Source organism: Heteronotia binoei, chromosome 10 (assembly GCF_032191835.1).
Source record: "Heteronotia binoei isolate CCM8104 ecotype False Entrance Well chromosome 10, APGP_CSIRO_Hbin_v1, whole genome shotgun sequence".
In the NCBI taxonomy this organism is placed as follows: domain Eukaryota; kingdom Metazoa; phylum Chordata; class Lepidosauria; order Squamata; family Gekkonidae; genus Heteronotia; species Heteronotia binoei.
The window spans coordinates 96,807,392-96,825,934 of record NC_083232.1 but is presented as its reverse complement, the minus strand read 5'-3'; the positions used below and the strand labels follow the sequence as shown (position 1 = coordinate 96,825,934).

General features: G+C 48.8%; 1 protein-coding gene and 1 non-coding gene across 2 annotated transcripts in view; one reads left to right on the top strand and one right to left on the bottom strand.

Moving 5' to 3' along the window:
• The window catches only part of SLC9A3 (solute carrier family 9 member A3), a 92,606-nt gene extending 74,356 nt beyond the window's left edge, over positions 1-18,250 (bottom strand). Inside the window, exon 1 of the mRNA XM_060247741.1 lies at positions 18,049-18,250. Coding sequence (XP_060103724.1) covers positions 18,049-18,250 — 202 coding nt within the window. The remainder of the gene's footprint in view (positions 1-18,048) is intronic.
• TRNAP-AGG (transfer RNA proline (anticodon AGG)) lies at positions 3,741-3,807 on the top strand. The gene has a single exon. It is a non-coding gene; the product is annotated as a tRNA-Pro (tRNA).
• Positions 18,251-18,543: the final 293 nt, after the last annotated feature.

Sequence of the window (18,543 nt, the reverse complement as noted above, 5' to 3'; positions counted from 1 at the left end):
TTCCCAAGATTGCCCTGTATGGAGAACTCTCCACCGGCCATCGAAATAGAGGGGCACCAAAGAAGAGGTACAAGGACTCCTTGAAGAAATCCCTTGGCACCTGTCGCATCAACCATCACCAGTGGTCTGACCTAGCCTCAGATCGCAAAGCATGGAGACACACCATCCACCAGGCTGTCTCTTCCTTTGAGAACGCACGCATAGCTGGTCTTGAGGACAAAAGGAGATTGAGGAAGAATCGCACTGCTACAGCACCAACCCTAAATCAGACTTTTCCCTGCAGCTACTGTGGCCGGACCTGCCTGTCCCGCATTGGTCTTGTCAGCCACCAGCGAGCCTGCAGCAGACGTGGACTATTGCACCCTTCTTAAATCTTCGTTCGCGAAGCCAAGCCGAGAGAGAGAGAGATCAGTTGTAGGACCTCCTCTCTTGTCACCTCAAACTGACTCAGGTCTTTCAGCACCCCTTCCAATATAAGTGGTTCTGGAGCAGGCAAACACTTCTCATCTTCCACAGTGAAGACGGAGGCAAAAAAATGCATTCAGCTTCTCAGCCATTTCCCTATCCTCCTTCAGTAATCCTTTGACCCCTTGGTCATCCAAGGGCCCCACTGCCTCCCTGGCTGGTTTGCTGCTTCTAATATATTTGAAGAAATTTTTATTGTTGGTCTTCTATGTTTTTTGCAATATGCTCCTCATAGTCCTTTTTTGCCTGCCTGATCACAGTCTTGCATTTGATTTGTCACAGCCTGTGTTCCCTTTTATTAATCTCACTTGGACTGGTTTTCCACTGCTTAAAGGAGTCCTTCTTACCATTTACAGCTTCCATTACTTTGTTTGTTAACCATGAAGGCCTTTTCTTATACCTGTTTGTGCCTTTCCTAACTTGTGGTATATATTTTATCTGAGCTTCTAGGATTGTAGGATTGAAGCCTCCAAGCTTCCCCAAGGGTTTTGACCGTATTTACCTTTCCTTTCAGTTTCCTCTTCACATGCCTCCTCATCTCAGATAATTTACCCCTTTTAAAGTTAAACGTGGTTGTGCCGGTCTTTTGGGGCAACTCCCTATTTATACAAATGGTGAAATCAATAACGTTATGGTCACTGCTCCCAAGCGGTGAAATCACTTTTACATCTCTCACCAAGTCTTGGGAGTGCATATTAGGACAGACCCCCTGACATTACCATTGTTTTACATAGGACTTTTTGTAGAAAAAGCCAGGCAAGAACTCATTTGCATATTAGCCCATGCCCCCTGACACCATCATTGTTTCACAAAGGACTTTCCTGTAGAAAAAGCCCAGCAGGAACTCATTTGCATATTGGGTCACACCCCCTGAAGTCAAGCCAGCCAGAACTGCATTCCTGAGTGTTCCTGCTCAAAAAAAGCCCCGTGCATTACACACAGAGACCTGTGACTTCTTTTCCTTGAAAGTGGAACTTTTGGCAAATTGTTTTACCAAACCTTAACTCTTGACATTGGTATCACAAAATTTCTTCAAGGGCTGACCTGGTCTGCAAGCCACTACTTCTTCATTCGGCTATTGTATCAGTCACAATGCCTTAATTCCAAGCAGATGTTATGTTAATCTCTTCCATTTAAACTCTGTTTTTGGAAGAAAAGAATTCCCAAGAGTGGGATCAATCAATCCAAAGGTGTGTTAACCTTCACGAAGAAGCAGGGGTCTCAATTTATTGCAGCCAAATAGATTGTGTTCTTTTTTTTTTTTAATCCTCCATTTCTATGGCAAATATTTGTAAAAGAAATTCTTTCTCCTGGTTTTGACTATGCATGCGACCTCATTACTTTGTCCCACAAAGCAGGACTCCTGCGAATCTGAGCCTGCCACTTACTCTCATGAGCGAGCTAAAAGACGCACTGTATTTTGAAGAAAAGATCTAGGTACTTCTTTAAAATCACTTCATTTGGCTCTGGTGAGCTCAGAAAGAATAGTTCAGGTTGAAGAGGAAAACAAAAAAGAAAGCAAGCTATAGCTTTCCACCTAATTGCATTTTACATCAGCGCAAAAATTCAGGGCACGAAACCAAACTATTCTTTTGGTCTGGGTTATATAACAGCTGTGACTATAATTACCGTTCTATTTATTGTAACTGGGAGGGCAATAAAGTGGACATAATCCACTTTTCTTTCCGATAAAGCTGCTACAATGAAGTCATTACATATTTCAGACTGAAGCCGGGAGTGAAAAACTATGTCAGGTGTCAGGCTGAGGTGCTCAGGTAGCCTGAGGTGCCCAGGTAGCCTTGCCACATTTACCACAAGAATGCCACCGAAATCTGCCTCCCCGTGGCAAGTGATCTCCTGAACCTGTTATGAGGACAGACATCCCACACCCTGCATCAGGCTCTTCAAAACCACAGAGGAGTGAACAAAGGGCTTTCAGTTTCTGGACTTCATCCACCTGATACTACTTTCAAAGATTATGGATCGGGGGTCACCACAGGGAAGTCCATTTTGTGTGGCATCATGCAGCAAACATTAACATGGGCCTTAGTCCTTTGTATGAGACACAGGAACATCAATTTGAAGGTTCCAAGAAAGCCAATAGTGGTTAAGTGTCCGGACTCTTATCCGGGAGAACCGTGTTTGATTCCGCCCTCCTCCACTTCCAGCTGTTGGAATGGCCTTAGGGCAGCCATAGCTCTTGTAGGAGTTGTCCTTGAAAGGGCAGCTGCTGTAAGAGCTCTCTCAGCCCCGCCTACCTCACAGGGTGTCTGTTGTGTGTGTGTGTGGGGGGGGGAAGGTAAATGTGACCACTCTGAGATTCAGAGTATAGGGCGGGATATAAATCCAATATCTTCTTCTTCTTCCAAGATACGGCTTTCATCAGAATCATTTTACTGTCCCTGGCCCACAGGGTAAGATCTTCAGTTCTAAAAGCCATATCCCCGGTACACAAGAGGAAACCTACTCATTTAGTTGCTCTTTCTCAGCTTCTGGCCAGGACGCACTTGCTCATGGTTGAAGGCAAGCCTGTTAAGATCTTCAGAAGACCCCCTTTGAGCTACCGCAGGCAGGTCTGATAAGAATAGGAACATAAAGAGGAGCCCTGCTGGATCACAGGCCAGTGTTTCATCCAGTCCAGCATCCTGTCTCATACAGTGGCTAACCAGTTCCTCTTGTGGGGCAACAGCAGGGCATAGAGGTCAAAGCCTTGCCCTAGTATTGTTTCGTGGCACTAATATCCAGAGGCTGAGTGCCTCTGGATGTGGAGGTTCCCTTTCGTTACCATGGCTAGCAGTCACTGATGCCATCTATGCCTGTGGCCATCACAACATTCTCTGGCAGCAAATTCTACATTTTAATTGGTGTGTACAGAAGTGTTTCCTGCAGAATACTTCACATGAAAGCAGGTAGGACCTTAAAGGGCTCCGGGCACAGAGTTTACGGTGGCACAGGTGGAAACAAAAGTCCTCAAGTTGCAGCCAGATTATGGCAACCCTGTAGGGTTTTCAGGGCAAGAGATAAACAGCGGTGGTCTGCCACTGCTTGCTGCTGCATAGCCACCCTGGATTTCCTTGGCAAAGAGCATACAGATCAGGGGTGGCCAAACTGAGGCTCGGGAGCCACATGTGGTCCTTTCACACATATTGCACGGCTCTCGAAGCCCCCACCGCCCCGTCAGCCAGCTTGGAGAAGGCATTTTTCTTTATAAATCACTCCTCCGAGCCAAGTCCGCCAGTAGAGAATGCATTTAAAGTTAAGGTTTGGGGAGGGACGGTGGCTCAGTGGTAGAGCATCTGCTTAGGAAGCAGAAGGCCCCAGGTTCAATCCCTGGCATCTCCAAAAAAGGGTCCAGGCAAATAGGTGTGAAAAACCTCAGCATGAGACCCTGGAGAGCCGCTGCCAGTCTGAGAAGACAATACTGACTTTGATGGACCAAAGGTCTGATTCAGTATAAGGCAGCTGCATATGTTCATATGTTCAAGGTTGCTTTCTTCCCATCTCTCCCTCCTCTGATCTTCCTTCCTTCCTCCCTTCCGGCTCTCAGACATCTGACATTTATCTTATGTGCTTTTTACATTAAGTAAGAATGGCCACCCCCAATATAGATTCAAATTATCCCCTTGAACGGTCAGCCAATTCCAGCCAGAGCTTTCAGCCATGTTGGAAAAAACAATCAAAATTTTAAAATGCCGGAAAGCTGAATTCTGCAACGTGCGCACACACTGTGAAAACTGAGCAAATGTACTCGTGTCGCATCCGATACACGACTACATCGCATTCTGTACGGCACTCCGACCACCGGAAATGTTACGCACCAACCTCTGGCTTCCTGGATTTCCACAGGCTTCTGTCCAGTGCTGAACAGTCAGAACTTGCAAGGGTGGGGGAGAGAGGGATGAACTCACTAAAGGCTGGACCACACAGCCACAAGGAGGTGCCATACAAAACAAAATGTTTCACTGGGGAGGGAAAGGGGAGACTGGACATTGCCGGATCCATAGGAGCAAGGACAGACAACTTGTTCCAGGATACATCCTCCACCTCAGCGCTATTTCCCGTCCCAGGCTCGGCCACCTAGCTAGTGAATGAAAAGATACATCCTGTTATTGTTGCTCAAGTGCCTCCTGATCAAGGCTTTTTTTTTGTAGCAGGAACTCCTTTGCATATTAGGCCACGCTCATCCCTGATGTAGCCAATCCTCCGAGAGCTGTCAGGGCTCTTCGTACAGGGCCGACTGAAAGCTCCAGGAGGATTGGCTACATCAGGTTGGGGGGGAGGCCTAATATGCAAAGGAGTTCTTGCTAGCCCTGCTCCTGATAAGTTCAGAGGCATCTCTGGCAAGAGGGGGCGGGGAGTTGAGAAGCTTTCACAAAATGACTGCAGCTCAGTGGAAGAGCCTCTGCTTGGCATTCAGAAGGTCCAGAGTTCAATTCCCAGCGTCTCCAGTTAAAAGATCTGGCAGCAGATGACGGAAAAGGCCTCTGCCTGAGACCCTGGAGAGCCACTTCCAGCCTGAGTAGCCTTTGATGGACCAAGGGTCTGGTTAGTAGAAGGCAGGTTCACATGTGTTCTTAAAGAAAGCTCAGCCTTGGTGTGTTCTGACTGCAGAGCAAAGGGTTCTTGGTTTCAGGTCAGTATTGGCCATGGGGTAGGCGCCTTCCGTACCGGAGGCTTTATGGAACATGGGTGTCAAACACGCGGCCCTGGGATCAAATCAGGCCCCCGGAGGGCTCCTATCAGGTCCCTGAGCAACTGGCTGTCATCTGCTTCCTTCTCCTTCTCTTGCTTCCTTCTGCATCACAGCTTGCTTTGCCAGGCTTGCTCAATCGCACAGGAGCTACAGAGGAAAGCCTCTATTTTCTCCATTGACTGAGGCTCCTCCCTTGGGGAGGAATAGCTTGCTTTAACAGGCTCTCCCAATCACACAGCAGAGCTACTGAGCCAAGCCTCTCTTCCTTCTGTTGGCTGAGGCTCCTCTCCATCCTGGTCTCCTGGGGAAGGAAGGAAAGCGCCACAGCTTCCTTTGCCCAGTTCCCTGGACCACATGGGAGAGATACAAAGAAAGCACCATTAAGACCAATGGTGGTAATGTTTTAAGCATGCTTTATTTCAAGCTTTTTTAAAAAAAAAAAAAATCTTTACGTTTGTCTGCATCCTTTATAAAGTTTATATCTCTGCTCCCTAATCTTAAATAGGTCCACACACAGCCAGCCCAACAAGGCCCGGTCCGACAAGGTCTCATTTATGTCAGATCTGGCCCTCATAACAGATGAGTTTGACACCCCTGCTCTGGAACTTCCTCCCTGGAATCACCCTGGCGCTGTTGAAGTCCTGATTCATTGCTCGTGCATTTTCGAGCATATTTTCACAGACATGATGACGACAAACTTGATTTTTGTTAAAATAAACCAGGGTGAACAAACTGCGGCTCGGGAGCCACATAACTACGGCTCTTTCACGCATAGTGTGCGGCTCTTGAAGCCCCCATTGCCCCACTGGCCAGCTTGGAGAAGGCATTTGTCTCTTTAAATCACTCCTCCAAACCAAGCCAGCCAACGTGGCGGGCTTGGAGAACGCAAATTAAAGTTGCTTTCTTCCCCCTCTCTCCCTCCCCCCTCTCCCTTCCTTTCCACCTATCTTTCTTTTCTTTCCACTTTTCTTCCTTCCTCTGCCACTTTCTGCCCCCTGCGTTCATGCCTTGCGGCTCTCAAACATCTGACATTTTTATTCTATGTGGCTCTTGCATTTAGCGAGTTTGGTCACCCCAGAAATAAAAACTGAGATTCTCGGAAAGCTGAAATCCGCATCTGTGTACTTTTCCTGTAGCTGCTGAGTTACAGAACATACATGGACCTGCCAGTAGATGAAAAGTAAACAGTTCAGAGAGTGCAGCACAGAAGGAATGCACTCCCTGCAACCCATCAGGGGACAGGCAGCTGCACACTGCACCAGAAGGTGCCCCCAAACAGACTTCAAGGGCAGCCCCACATACAGTACAGGGCAGTAATCTAGCCACACGGTTACAAAGGCACAGGCAACGGCAATAATGACAGCACCAATAGTTATTTCCACTGTGACTTTACTGCTGACGAAAGCACACTTTGCCAGGAGCCCGGCTTGCCATGTTTCCTTGCGCCTTCATTTAAAATGGTTCCATTTTGGTGCCTCAAGTTTCCTCCCAGGTCGCAAGTGGCCAGAGCACAGTTTCAGCACCTGCGATGGCACAAGCCTTTGCCAACTGTGCTACTGGGTCACAGGCTTCATTGGGATCAATATTTTACCAGGACTTGAGTTACTTGTGAAATGCATGGCAGCTGGAGCTGTATTATTGCTGGACACTGCCAGTATTTCCCCTGCATTTATTTTTGACTCATGGTTTCTGCAGATCTCAGCATGCATATCCAGCAGTCTTTGCTCCATTGGGGTCAAGGGGTTATTCTTGGAGGCCTGCACTCTTTTAGTAATTTTGGAAGGGGTGTTGAAAGACCTGAGTCAGATTGAGGTGACAAAAGAGGAGGTCCTGCAACTGATAGACAAATTAAAAACTAATAAGTCACTGGGTCCGGATGGCATACATCCGAGAGTTCTGAAAGAACTCAAAGTTGAACTTGTGGATCTTCTAACAAAAATCTGTAATCTTTCATTGAAATCTGCCTCCGTTCCTGAGGACTGGAAGGTAGCAAATGTCACCCCCATCTTTAAAAAGGGTTCCAGAGGAGATCCGGGAAATTACAAACCAGTCAGTCTGACTTCAATACCGGGAAAGTTGGTAGAAACCATTATCAAGGACAGAATGAGTAGGCACATTGATGAACACGGGTTATTGAGGAAGACTCAGCATGGGTTCTGCAAGGGAAGATCTTGCCTCACTAACCTGTTACATTTCTTTGAGGGGGTGGACAAACATGTGGACAAAGGAGACCCGATAGATGTTGTTTACCTTGACTTCCAGAAAGCTCTTGATAAAGTTCCTCATCAAAGGCTCCTTAGAAAGCTCGAGAGTCATGGAGTAAAAGGACAGGTCCTCTTGTGGATCAAAAACTGGCTGAGTAATAGGAAGCAGAGAGTCAGTATAAATGGGCAGTCTTCGCAGTGGAGGACGGTAAGCAGTGGGGTGCCGCAGGGCTCGGTACTGGGTCCCATTCTCTTTAACTTGTTCATAAATGATTTAGAGTTGGGAGTGAGCAGTGAAGTGGCCAAGTTTGCGGATGACACTAAATTGTTCAGGGTGGTGAGAACCAGAGAGGATTGTGAGGAACTCCAAAGGGATCTGTTGAGGCTGGGTGAGTGGGCGTCAACGTGGCAGATGCGGTTCAATGTGGCCAAGTGCAAAGTAATGCACATTGGGGCCAAGAATCCCAGCTACAAATACAAGTTGATGGGGTGTGAACTGGCAGAGACTGACCAAGAGAGAGATCTTGGGGTCGTGGTAGATAACTCACTGAAAATGTCAAGACAGTGTGCGTCTGCAATAAAAAAGGCCAACGCCATGCTGGGAATTATTAGGAAGGGAATTGAAAACAAATCAGCCAGTATCATAATGCCCCTGTATAAATCGATGGTGCGGTCTCATTTGGAGTACTGTGTGCAGTTCTGGTCGCCGCACTTCAAAAAGGATATTATAGCATTGGAGAAAGTCCAGAGAAGGGCAACTAGAATGATTAAAGGGCTGGAGCACTTTCCCTATGAAGAAAGGTTGAAACGCTTGGGACTCTTTAGCTTGGAGAAACGTCAACTGTGGGGTGACATGATAGAGGTTTACAAGATAATGCATGGGATGGAGAAAGTAGAGAAAGAAGTACTTTTCTCCCTTTCTCACAGTACAAGAACTCGTGGGCATTCGATGAAATTGCTGAGCAGAAAGGTTAAAACGGATAAAAGGAAGTACTTCTTCACCCAAAGGGTGATTAACATGTGGAATTCACTGCCACAGGTGGTGGTGGTGGCCACAAGTATAGCCACCTTCAAGAGGGGTTTAGATAAAAATATGGAGCACAGGTCCATCAGTGGCTATTAGCCACAGTGTATGTGTGTATATAATTTTTTTTTTTTGCCACCGTGTGACACAGAGTGTTGGACTTGATGGGCCGTTGGCCTGATCCAACATGGCTTCTCTTATGTTCTTATGTTCTTAGTAGGTGTTGGCTTCAAACAGCCCTGACTTGAATGACCCAGCTAGCCAGACTGCATCAGATCTCAGAAGCTAAGTGGAGTCGGCCCTGCTTAGTTCTTGGTTGGGAGACCACCAAGGAAATCCAGGGTCACTATGCAGAGGCAGCCAACGGTGAACCACCTCGGATTGTCCCTGTCAGGTCTCTGTAAGTTGGCAGTGACTTCACAGCCAACTTAACACATATGCAAAGAGCTTCTAACATATTTCAGAGATGTGAGGTTAGGTCCGTTCCACTGAGATAGAATCATAGAGTTGGAAGGGACTTCCAGGGTCATCTAGTCCAACCCCCTGCACAATGCAGGAAACTCACAAGTACCTCCCCCTAAATTCACAGGATCCACATTGCTGTCAGATGGCCATCTAGCCTCTGTTTAAAAACCTCCAAGGAAGGAGAGCCCACCGTCTCCCAATGAAGCCTGTTCCACTGAGGAACCGCTCTAATGGTCAGGAAGTTCTTCCTAATGTTGAGCCGGAAAGTCTTTTGATTTGTTTTCAACCCACTGGATCCAGTCCTACCTTCTGGGGCCACAGAAAACACTGTAGATGCTTTTCTCCAGTGGAAATATATCTGGAAGAGCCAGTCTGGTGTAGTGGTTGTGTGCAGGCTCTTATCTGGGAGAACCGGGTTTGATTCCCCACTCCTCCACTTGCAGCTGCTGGAATGGCCTTGGGTCAGTCAGAGCTCTTGTAGTTGTTGTCCTCGAAAGGGCAGCTGCTGCAAGAGCTCTCTCAGCCTGACCTACCTCACAGGGTGTCTGTCGTGTGTATGTGGGGGGAAGGTAAAGGAGATTGTGACAGCTCTGAGATTCAGAGTAGAGTGTGATATAAATACAATATCGTCTTCTATCTTCTTCTGCTTTTCCACTACTGGGATGCGTCCCCCCCAGAACCACAAGATGAGAGGGGACTCTTGGAAACATGCAGATTTTTTTTTTTTGTATTTATGTGTGCGTGTGTGAGTGTGCATAGCTGGAAGTCATGGAGACCTCTGGTGATGGACCCCTACTGGGGGCTGGGGGGATATTCAGGGAGGTTTTATGTTTTATTTTAAAGTTTTTAAAAAATCCTTGTTTGTTTGTGTCCTTTATAAAGTTTATATCTCTGCTCCCTGGCCTTACATTTTAGGACATGTATGGCCCGGCCCCACAAAGTCCCGTTTATGTCAGATCGGGCTCTCCTAACAAATACGTTCGACACCCCTGCTCTAAATAATGCAAATCGGCAGCAAATCTTTTGAAACTGGCAAAAGCTGAAGTTGGAGGAAAGGCATAGGGTCGAGGCAGCCTTTCGAATCCTTACCAAATATGTGTACAACCTGCCGTTTGGAGCAGATGTGGAATTCCCCGTGGGGCGTAACGCGAGCCTGGTGGACTGGTACAGCTTGGGGATCTCGTTTCGCAGTGTAAATAATTAAGACTTGCACCCTGAAAAGCCGAATTGTGCTCTCGCATGCGTGTGACTGGGAGAGGGCGGGGAGAGAGGAAGGGCGGACACCACCGAACAAGTCTTTCTGAATGCATTAAATTAGTCAGATGGAAACTAAATGTGATCACAGGCATCCGTTTACAGCTGGGAAATTTAACACAAACGTTGTTTACATAAGTTCCACGACAGGAAGCAAGGCGGCTTGGGGATGCGCCAGCGAAGGACTTCACCTATTATTTGCCGACAGCAGCTGAAGTACAGAATTCAAAGATACCTGACATAGCCAGGGAAATCGCAGCTACACTGTCCATCGATAGAATAGGAAACCATGTGCTGTCTATCCTCCAGGGAAGGAAAAATCCTAGCTTTTAATTTAACAGCTAAAAACCCGACACAAAGAAGCCAGCCTGAAGCCATCGACTTAGGGGAGGGGAGGGGGCAAGGAAGTAAATTGGGAGGTGAACGTATCAATATAGATCAGCATTAAAATCTAATGCAGTAGTTCCTGAACTGTGCATCACGAGAGAACTGCTAGTATGCCACAACAGTCAAATAATTAAATGTATAAACTACTGTGAACTAAAAGTATCATTTGCAGAGATGCAGCCCCCACTATCTCTGCATGATTTCCTGGTCTGAGCTTGTCTCTTTTCCTCTTTTTGTCTCTTCTGGGGATGGATAATTCTGGTACACCTTTGCTTCATCTGGGATCAGATCGTTTAATCGCTCCAGAAGCAGGATGGGATGCCTTGCTGTCAGAAAAGCCTCCCCTGACAGCTGGCGGTTGAGTTCTAGTAACAACTGGGTAATACAGGGGTGGCCAAACTTGCTTAGCGTAAGAGCCTCATAGAATAAATGTCAGATGTCTAAGAGCTGCAAGATATGAACACCATATGTTTGAGAGCTGTGAGACAAGGGAGGAAGGAAGGAAGGCAAATAGATGGGGGTGGGAGGAGGGAGAGAGAGGTGGAAAGAAAGCAACTTCAACGTCGACTGCGGGGTGACATGATAGAGGTTTACAAGATAATGCATGGGATGGAGAAAGTAGAGAAAGAAGTACTTTTCTCCCTTTCTCACAATACAAGAACTCGTGGGCATTCGATGAAATTGCTGAGCAGTCAGGTTAAAACGGATAAAAGGAAGTCCTTCTTCACCCAAAGGCTGATTAACATGTAGAATTCATTGCCACAGGAGGTGGTGGCGGCTACAAGCATCGACAGCTTCAAGAGCGGATTGGATAAAAATATGGAGCAGAGGTCTTTCAGTGGCTATTCGCCATAGTGTGTATATATGTGTGTGTGTGTATAATTTTTTTGGCCACTGTGTAACAGAGTGTTGGACTGGATGGGCCATTGGCCTGATCCAACATGGCTTCTCTTATGTTCTTACGTGACACAGAGTGTTGGACTGGATGGGCCATTGGCCTGATCCAAGATGTCTTCTCTTATGTTCTTCTGTGACAGAGTGTTGGACTGGATGGGCCATTGGCCTGATCCAACATGGCTTCTCTTATGTTCTTATGTGACTCAGAGAGTTGGACTGGATGGGCCATTGGCCTGATCCAAGATGTCTTCTCTTATGTTCTTCTGTGACAGAGTGTTGGACTGGATGGGCCATTGGCCTGATCCAACATGGCTTCTCTTATGTTCTTATGTGACACAGAGTGTTGGACTGGATGGGCCATTGGCCTGATCCAACATGCCTTCTCTTATGTTCTTATGTGACTCAGAGTGTTGGACTGGATGAGCCATTGGCCTGATCCAACATGGCTTCTCTTATGTTCTTATGTGACTCAAGAGTGTTGGACTGGATGGGCCATTGGCCTGATCCAACATGGCTTCTCTTATGTTCTTATGTGACACAGAGTGTTGGGCTTGATGGGCCATTGGCCTGATCCAGCATGGCTTCTCTTATGTTCTTATGTGACACAGAGTGTTGGACTGGATGGGCCATTGACCTGATCCAACATGTCTTCTCTTATGTGACACAGAGTGTTGGACTGGATGGGCCAATGGCCTGATCCAACATGTCTTCTCTTATGTGACACAAAGTGTTGGACTGGATGGGCCATTGGCCTGATCCAACATGGCCTCTCTTATGTTCTTAACTCTAAATGTGTTCTCTAAGCTGCCAGCTGTCTTGGCTTGGCAAAGTGATTTAAAGAGACAAATGCCTTCTCCCAGCCAGCCAACAGGCAATGGGGGCTTCAAGAGCCGCACAATATGTGTGAAAGAGCCACATGTGGCTCCCGAGCCACAGTTTGGCCGCCGCGGTCTAATATATTTTAGGCTGTTTAATGGATTCAATATGCAGCCAAGTAAAATCACATTTTTGACAAAAAATAAAAAAATAAAAAAGAATGGCAAGTGCGTGTCAATCATTACCTTGCAGTAATTAGCCAGAAAGCTGGCTGCAGATATTCACTTCCACACCCCAGTCAGTATGGTTGCCAACCTCCAGGCGGTGGCTGGAGAACTCCCAGAATTACAACTGACAGAGGACAGTTCCCTTGCGGGGGGGCCAGCTGTTTTGGAAGGTGGACTCTACGGCATTAGACCCTCCAGGGGTTCCTCCTCTCTCTAAACCATGCCCTTCCCGGGTTCTGTCCCCAAAATCTCAGGAATTTTTTTCCAGCTCAGTCAGTGAAAATGCCAGCCGCAGCTCAGAGCCAAAGGACACACGTCAAGGAGTTTCAGTTAGCTATCCCAAAAACTTATACCCAGCAGAGTGGGGAATCGAACCCGTGCCTCCCAGAACCAAGCCTGATGCCTGAACTGCTGCCCCACGCAGACTTCTCAACCTGCCTCTCTTGCGAGAACAGGGGAATATTTTTCAAAAAGTCGGCCAGCTATTCTTTCACTACAGAACTCAACTTGCGGGTAAGACCTTGGACAGCTCAGTCGGCGCTCCGAACTCGGAAATCATGTTTCTAACTAGGCGGGGGAGTCAGAAGAGCTTGCAGGTGGAAAACCACAGAACGTTAAGTTCACTTTCAATTGTTATCCTGTAAAGTACATTAAAATTACTCAGAATTCCAGAAACTGAACGTGGGGCTTTCTGCATTCTAAGGACATGCTCTTCCACTGAGCTATAACCTCTCCCTCAAAGGTGCTGTAATATTCTTAGCCTCTCATGAGGAAAAGCAAATTTGGCAGCTGATTCTAGAGCAGAACAACAAGACACCACCCCCACCCCAGAGTCTAGCCAACTCCTGGAATGGGGCACCTGAAAACAGAAAACAGCCTCGACAGAGAAAGCAGAGCAAGAAGTCCTTTTCTCCCTTTCTCACAATACGAGAACTCGTGGGCATCCAATGAAATTGCTGAGCAGTCGGGTGAGAACGGATAAAAGAAGTCCTTCTTCGCCCAAAGGGTGATTAACACATGGAATTCACTGCCACAGGAGGTGGTGGCGGCTACAAGCATAGGCAGCTTCAAGAGGGGATTGGATAAGCATATGGAGCAGAGGTCCATCAGTGGCTATTAGCCACAGCATATTGTTGGAACTCTCCGTCTGGGACAATGATGCTCTGCATTCTTGGTGCTTGAGGAGCGGGGGGCACAGTGGGGGGGCTTCTAGTGTCCTAGCCCCACTGGTGGACCTCCTGATAGGTGCACCTGATTTTTTGGCCACTGTGTGACACAGAGTGTTGGTCTGGATGGGCCATTGGCCTGATCCAACAGGGCTTCTCTGATGTTCTTATGTGACTCAGAGTGTTGGACTGGATGGGCCATTGGCCTGATCCAACATGGCTTCTCTTATTTTCTTATGTGACACAGAGCGTTGGACTGGATGGGCCATTGGCCTGATCCAACAGGGCTTCTCTTATGTTCTTATGTGACACAGAGCGTTGGACTGGATGGGCCATTGGCCTGATCCAACAGGGCTTCTCTGATGTTCTTATGTGACTCAGAGTGTTGGACTGGAGGGGCCATTGGCCTGATCCAACATGGCTTCTCTTATTTTCTTATGTGACACAGAGCGTTGGACTGGATGGGCCATTGGCCTGATCCAACAGGGCTTCTCTTATGTTCTTATGTGACACAGAGCGTTGGACTGGATGGGCCATTGGCCTGATCCAACAGGGCTTCTCTGATGTTCTTATGTGACTCAGAGTGTTGGACTGGATGGGCCATTGGCCTGATCCAACATGGCTTCTCTTATTTTCTTATGTGACACAGAGCGTTGGACTGGATGGGCCATTGGCCTGATCCAACATGGCTTCTCTTATTTTCTTATGTGACACAGAGCGTTGGACTGGATGGGCCATTGGCCTGATCCAACAGGGCTTCTCTTATGTTCTTATGTGACACAGAGTGTTGGACTGGATGGGCCATTGGCCTGATCCAACATGGCTTCTCTTATGTTCTTCTGTGACACAGAATGTTGGACTGGAGGGGCCACTGGCCTGATCCAACATGGCTTCTCTTATGTTCTTATGTGACACAGAGTGTTGGACTGGATGGGCCACTGGCCTGATCCAACATGGCTTCTCTTATGTCCTTATGTGACACAGAGCGTTGGACTGGATGGGCCACTGGCCTGATCCAACAGGGCTTCTCTGATGTTCTTATGTTCTTAGAGCGCGAGGGCTAGAAGGGACCAGTTTCACCGAAAGCCAAGTTCAAAGAACGTGTGGGGGCTCAAACTTGGGCAAAATATATGTAGGAATGTTGAGAACTTTGTGCTTTCACTAACAATAGCTACAAGGAGCGGTCCACCTCTGATTTGAGGTGGGGCAGCCGGGTTGGTATGAATCGATAGAACAACGTTGGAGTCCAGTGGTACCTTTAAGGCCCAACAAAGTTTAATTCTGGACATCAATTACTGTGTGCATGCACACTTTTTCAGATACATGCATGCGCAGAAGAATGCTTCATTGGTCTTAAAGATGCCACGGGACTCAAACTTTCCTCTGGTTTGGTTCCATATAGAAACCTTCACTCATTCTACTTAGTTACTGCCATAATTTACACCGAGCCATTCTCCCCAGCGGGGCCTCAAAGTGGAGCCCATCCTCCTCCTCTCCTCCATTTTATCCTCACAGCAGCCCTGTGAGGTAGGTTAGGCTGAGCATGCGTGACTGGCCCAAGGTCACCCAGTCAGCTTCCATGGCAGAGGGGGGATTTGAACCCAGGTCTCCCAGACCCTAGTCAGTCTATCTCATCCAGCATCTTGTCTCACACAGCGGCAGACCACTGCTTGCCAAAGTAAAGACTCTTTGACTGAGACATGGCATTCAGTATCTAAGAGATATGGATACGAAAAGGAACATTTGTTCCAAGGAACAAAAGTCCATAGCCCAAACATGACACTCTGTATCAGGGAGGCCAAACTGTGGCTCGGGAGCCACATGTGGCTCTTTCACACACACTGTGTGGCTCTCAAAGCCCCCATGCCCCATCAGCCAGTCTGGAGAAGGCAGTGGTCTCTTTAAATCACTTCTCCAAGCCAGCCAGTGGTTTGGAGAATGAAAGTTAAAGTTGCTTTCTTTCTACCTCTGCTCCCTACCCTAACTATATCCCTTCCCTTCCTTCTTTCCAGTCTTGCAGCTCTCAAACATCTGCTGTTCATGTTGCAGCTCTCCAACATCTGACATTTATTTTATGTGGCGCTTATGTTAATCAACTTTGGCCACCCCTGCTCTGTGTCATGAAGGACGAACAAGAGACCCGGAAGTGTAGCCGAGGTATCCGAGAACATCTCAGAGCCACTCCACAGTCTGTGAAGGGGGTAGATGAAGGGAACTTTGACTCTCAAATGTGTACACCCTGAAAATCTTCCTGGTCTCTAAGGTGCTACCGGATCCACATCTAGTTGTTTACAATCTGTGTGACAATTCCACTCAGACGGAGATGCTTGCGCTACACCTGGGGCATCTCAGTGTCTTGCAATGCAATCGAGAGCCACGTGTGGCTCTTTCACACATCTTGTGTGGCTTGCAAAGCCCCCACCCCCCCCCATTGGCTGGCAGCTTAGAGAAAAGTTGCTTTCTTTCCACCTCTCCCTCCCTTCCAGCTCTCAAACATCTGCTGTTCACGTCTCGTGGCTCTCAAACATTTATTCTATGCGGCTCTTATGTTAAGTAAGTCTGGCCACCCCTGTGCTGCACCAAGGTTTCCTACAATGAATAAATACGCAGAGGCAGGGGCCTTAAACACCCCCAAAGAATCTTTCCCTGGCATTGGGAGGCTTGGGGTTAACCATAGATCCATCTGTCCTTTGTACAGCGCTGCCAGAACGACCAGGGCAGCCACAGCAAACACGAATACCATCTAAAGTCTGCAGCGGCTCCCAGGGATTGGCGGAAAGACAAGGAGAGAGGGGGGGAAATGCAGGCTCCTTCAGAATGCCTGAAATCCCAGCTGCAGTTCTCCGGAGCTAAAGAATCAGAGCGAAAACGGTGCGCTTGAAAAGAATTTCTTAGTGACACTTTAGCATCCGTAACGGGAGGCACACCCAACCTCGGCCCCCTAGAAGACCGTGCGTCTCACTCCACCAATCCCACCTCTTGCACACAGACTCATGCCCCTCCCCTGTCTCCCCCTCTCCCCCCCCCCAGATGCTGCAGGGTCCATACAACCTTCGCTCCTGGTTCAGCCTCCCCAGTTTGAACTTTCCAAAACACATCAGGACCCTGGTGCTTTGGTGAAGAAGCCACTGCAAAAACAGACACTCCTCCTCATGAACAATTGGTACATGTAGCTGCCCTCTGTTAAATACACGACAATCATCCACAATCGGTCTTCATTCCACAACTGACGGCAAGAATGCCTGGCCCATCCCAACAGACGGCACAGCATGTTCATTCTGCCACTGGAACTTTGGTTACCTCTCCTACCCGAGTTTGAAAACTGCAAACTGATCTTTGATGTTTGGACATAATTTCTTCTTTGCACCCAGCCTGAGTGACACAGAAATACAGAGCTGGAAGGGATCTCAAGGGTCATCTAGTCCAACCCCCCAGTGCAACGCAGGAAAATTTCTACCTCCCCCCACTTACATCATACCTTCTTTGCTCCATTTAAGCACAGTCTGAAAATTTGGGGTTCCACTGCACCTCAACCCCCTCCCTTCGTTTTGCTTTAACATCCAATATAACACAAACTTCTGGGGTCCATGAAAGCTCAGCACTAACTTTGTGACATTTCGGTTGGCTCCAATAAAAGTCTTATGCTATAGTTGGCTCGTGGATGACATGGGAAGTCTTGGCTATCACAGGGAGTCCCAGAAATCATCCCAAGGCAGTGAGTCCGCATCATCACAGAAATCGCACAAGATCGGAGCATCCACGAAATGCTCTATAACAGAACCGAGACAAACCAGAGAAGGGGGAAACTCAGGCGGGTCCCAGGGTGACTGCAGTCGGTCTATTTGGGGAGAAACCTGAATAAAAGCAATTAAGGGCACAATTCAGGGGGCCATTTTCCTGCACAGATGGGCAACCTCTTCATGGTCCCAGGACAGGTCTCCTGGGGGGGGGGGAGCAGGGAGGGGAGGAAGGCACCTCTCTCAGGGCAGATTTCATTTATTAAATGTATTGACCTTCTTTCTTTCCCAAAATATCTCTGCAATGTTATCCTCAAAACCACCCTCTGAGGTAGGTCAGGCTGAAAGAGCGTGCCTGGGCTCCAGGTCACCCAGCAACCTTCCGCAGCACCAGTGGGGATTCGAACCTAGGTCCCCCAGGTCGTATTCAGACACTCTGCCGGCTAGACCAGGCTGGCCCTCCACTAAACCTCTGCTGAGGGTCCTTGTGGAAAGATGCTCTCTCCCGCAGAGGCAAACTCCTTCCTGGCACCCCAGAGACCCCCAAAGGGCCAAACCGGACGCTTTTGGGGGGGCGGGAGGGGGCAGGTTTCCCGGAGCAGAGGGGCCAGCGTCCTCCCGGGCTAGATGCCCCCCCCCCGAGCCAGGCCAGTGGAGCCCCTCCCGTGGCAGAAGGAAGGCTTTGCATTGCCAAGGCCGGGCGAGGCACTCACCGATCTTGGCCAGGCTGGCCACCAGGATCCAGAGGGCGATGATGTAGGGGTCCTGGACGTGCTTCCACTTGAAGGTGACGATCTGGTAGGCGACGCTGGCGTTGCCGTGGCCCTCCGCGCTGCTCAGCGCGCCGGGGGGGAGCAGCAGCAGCAGCAGCGGGAGCGCCGCCAAGAGCCCTCCGAGGGCCGCCTGGCGAGCCATCGGGGCAGAGACCTCCACGGGCCGGCCTCCTCCTGCTGCTCCTCCGGCGGGCGCGACTCCGTGGGCGCCGTCAGATCATCCCACGCCGGCTCGGCCCGGCCGCCTCCTGCTGCTGCCCGTCTGGTGCGCACGGCCGCCAGGGGTCGGGCCTCGCCGCCTGCAGCCGCCTTTATGCGTTTGGGGCCCGGCGGGCTGGGGCGGGGCTTGCCCGGGCTGGAGAGCAGCGGCGGGGCGGGGAGAGGCGAGGCCATGTGCTGTGCGCGCCGGCTGAGCCGGGCTGCCGATCCCCGGAG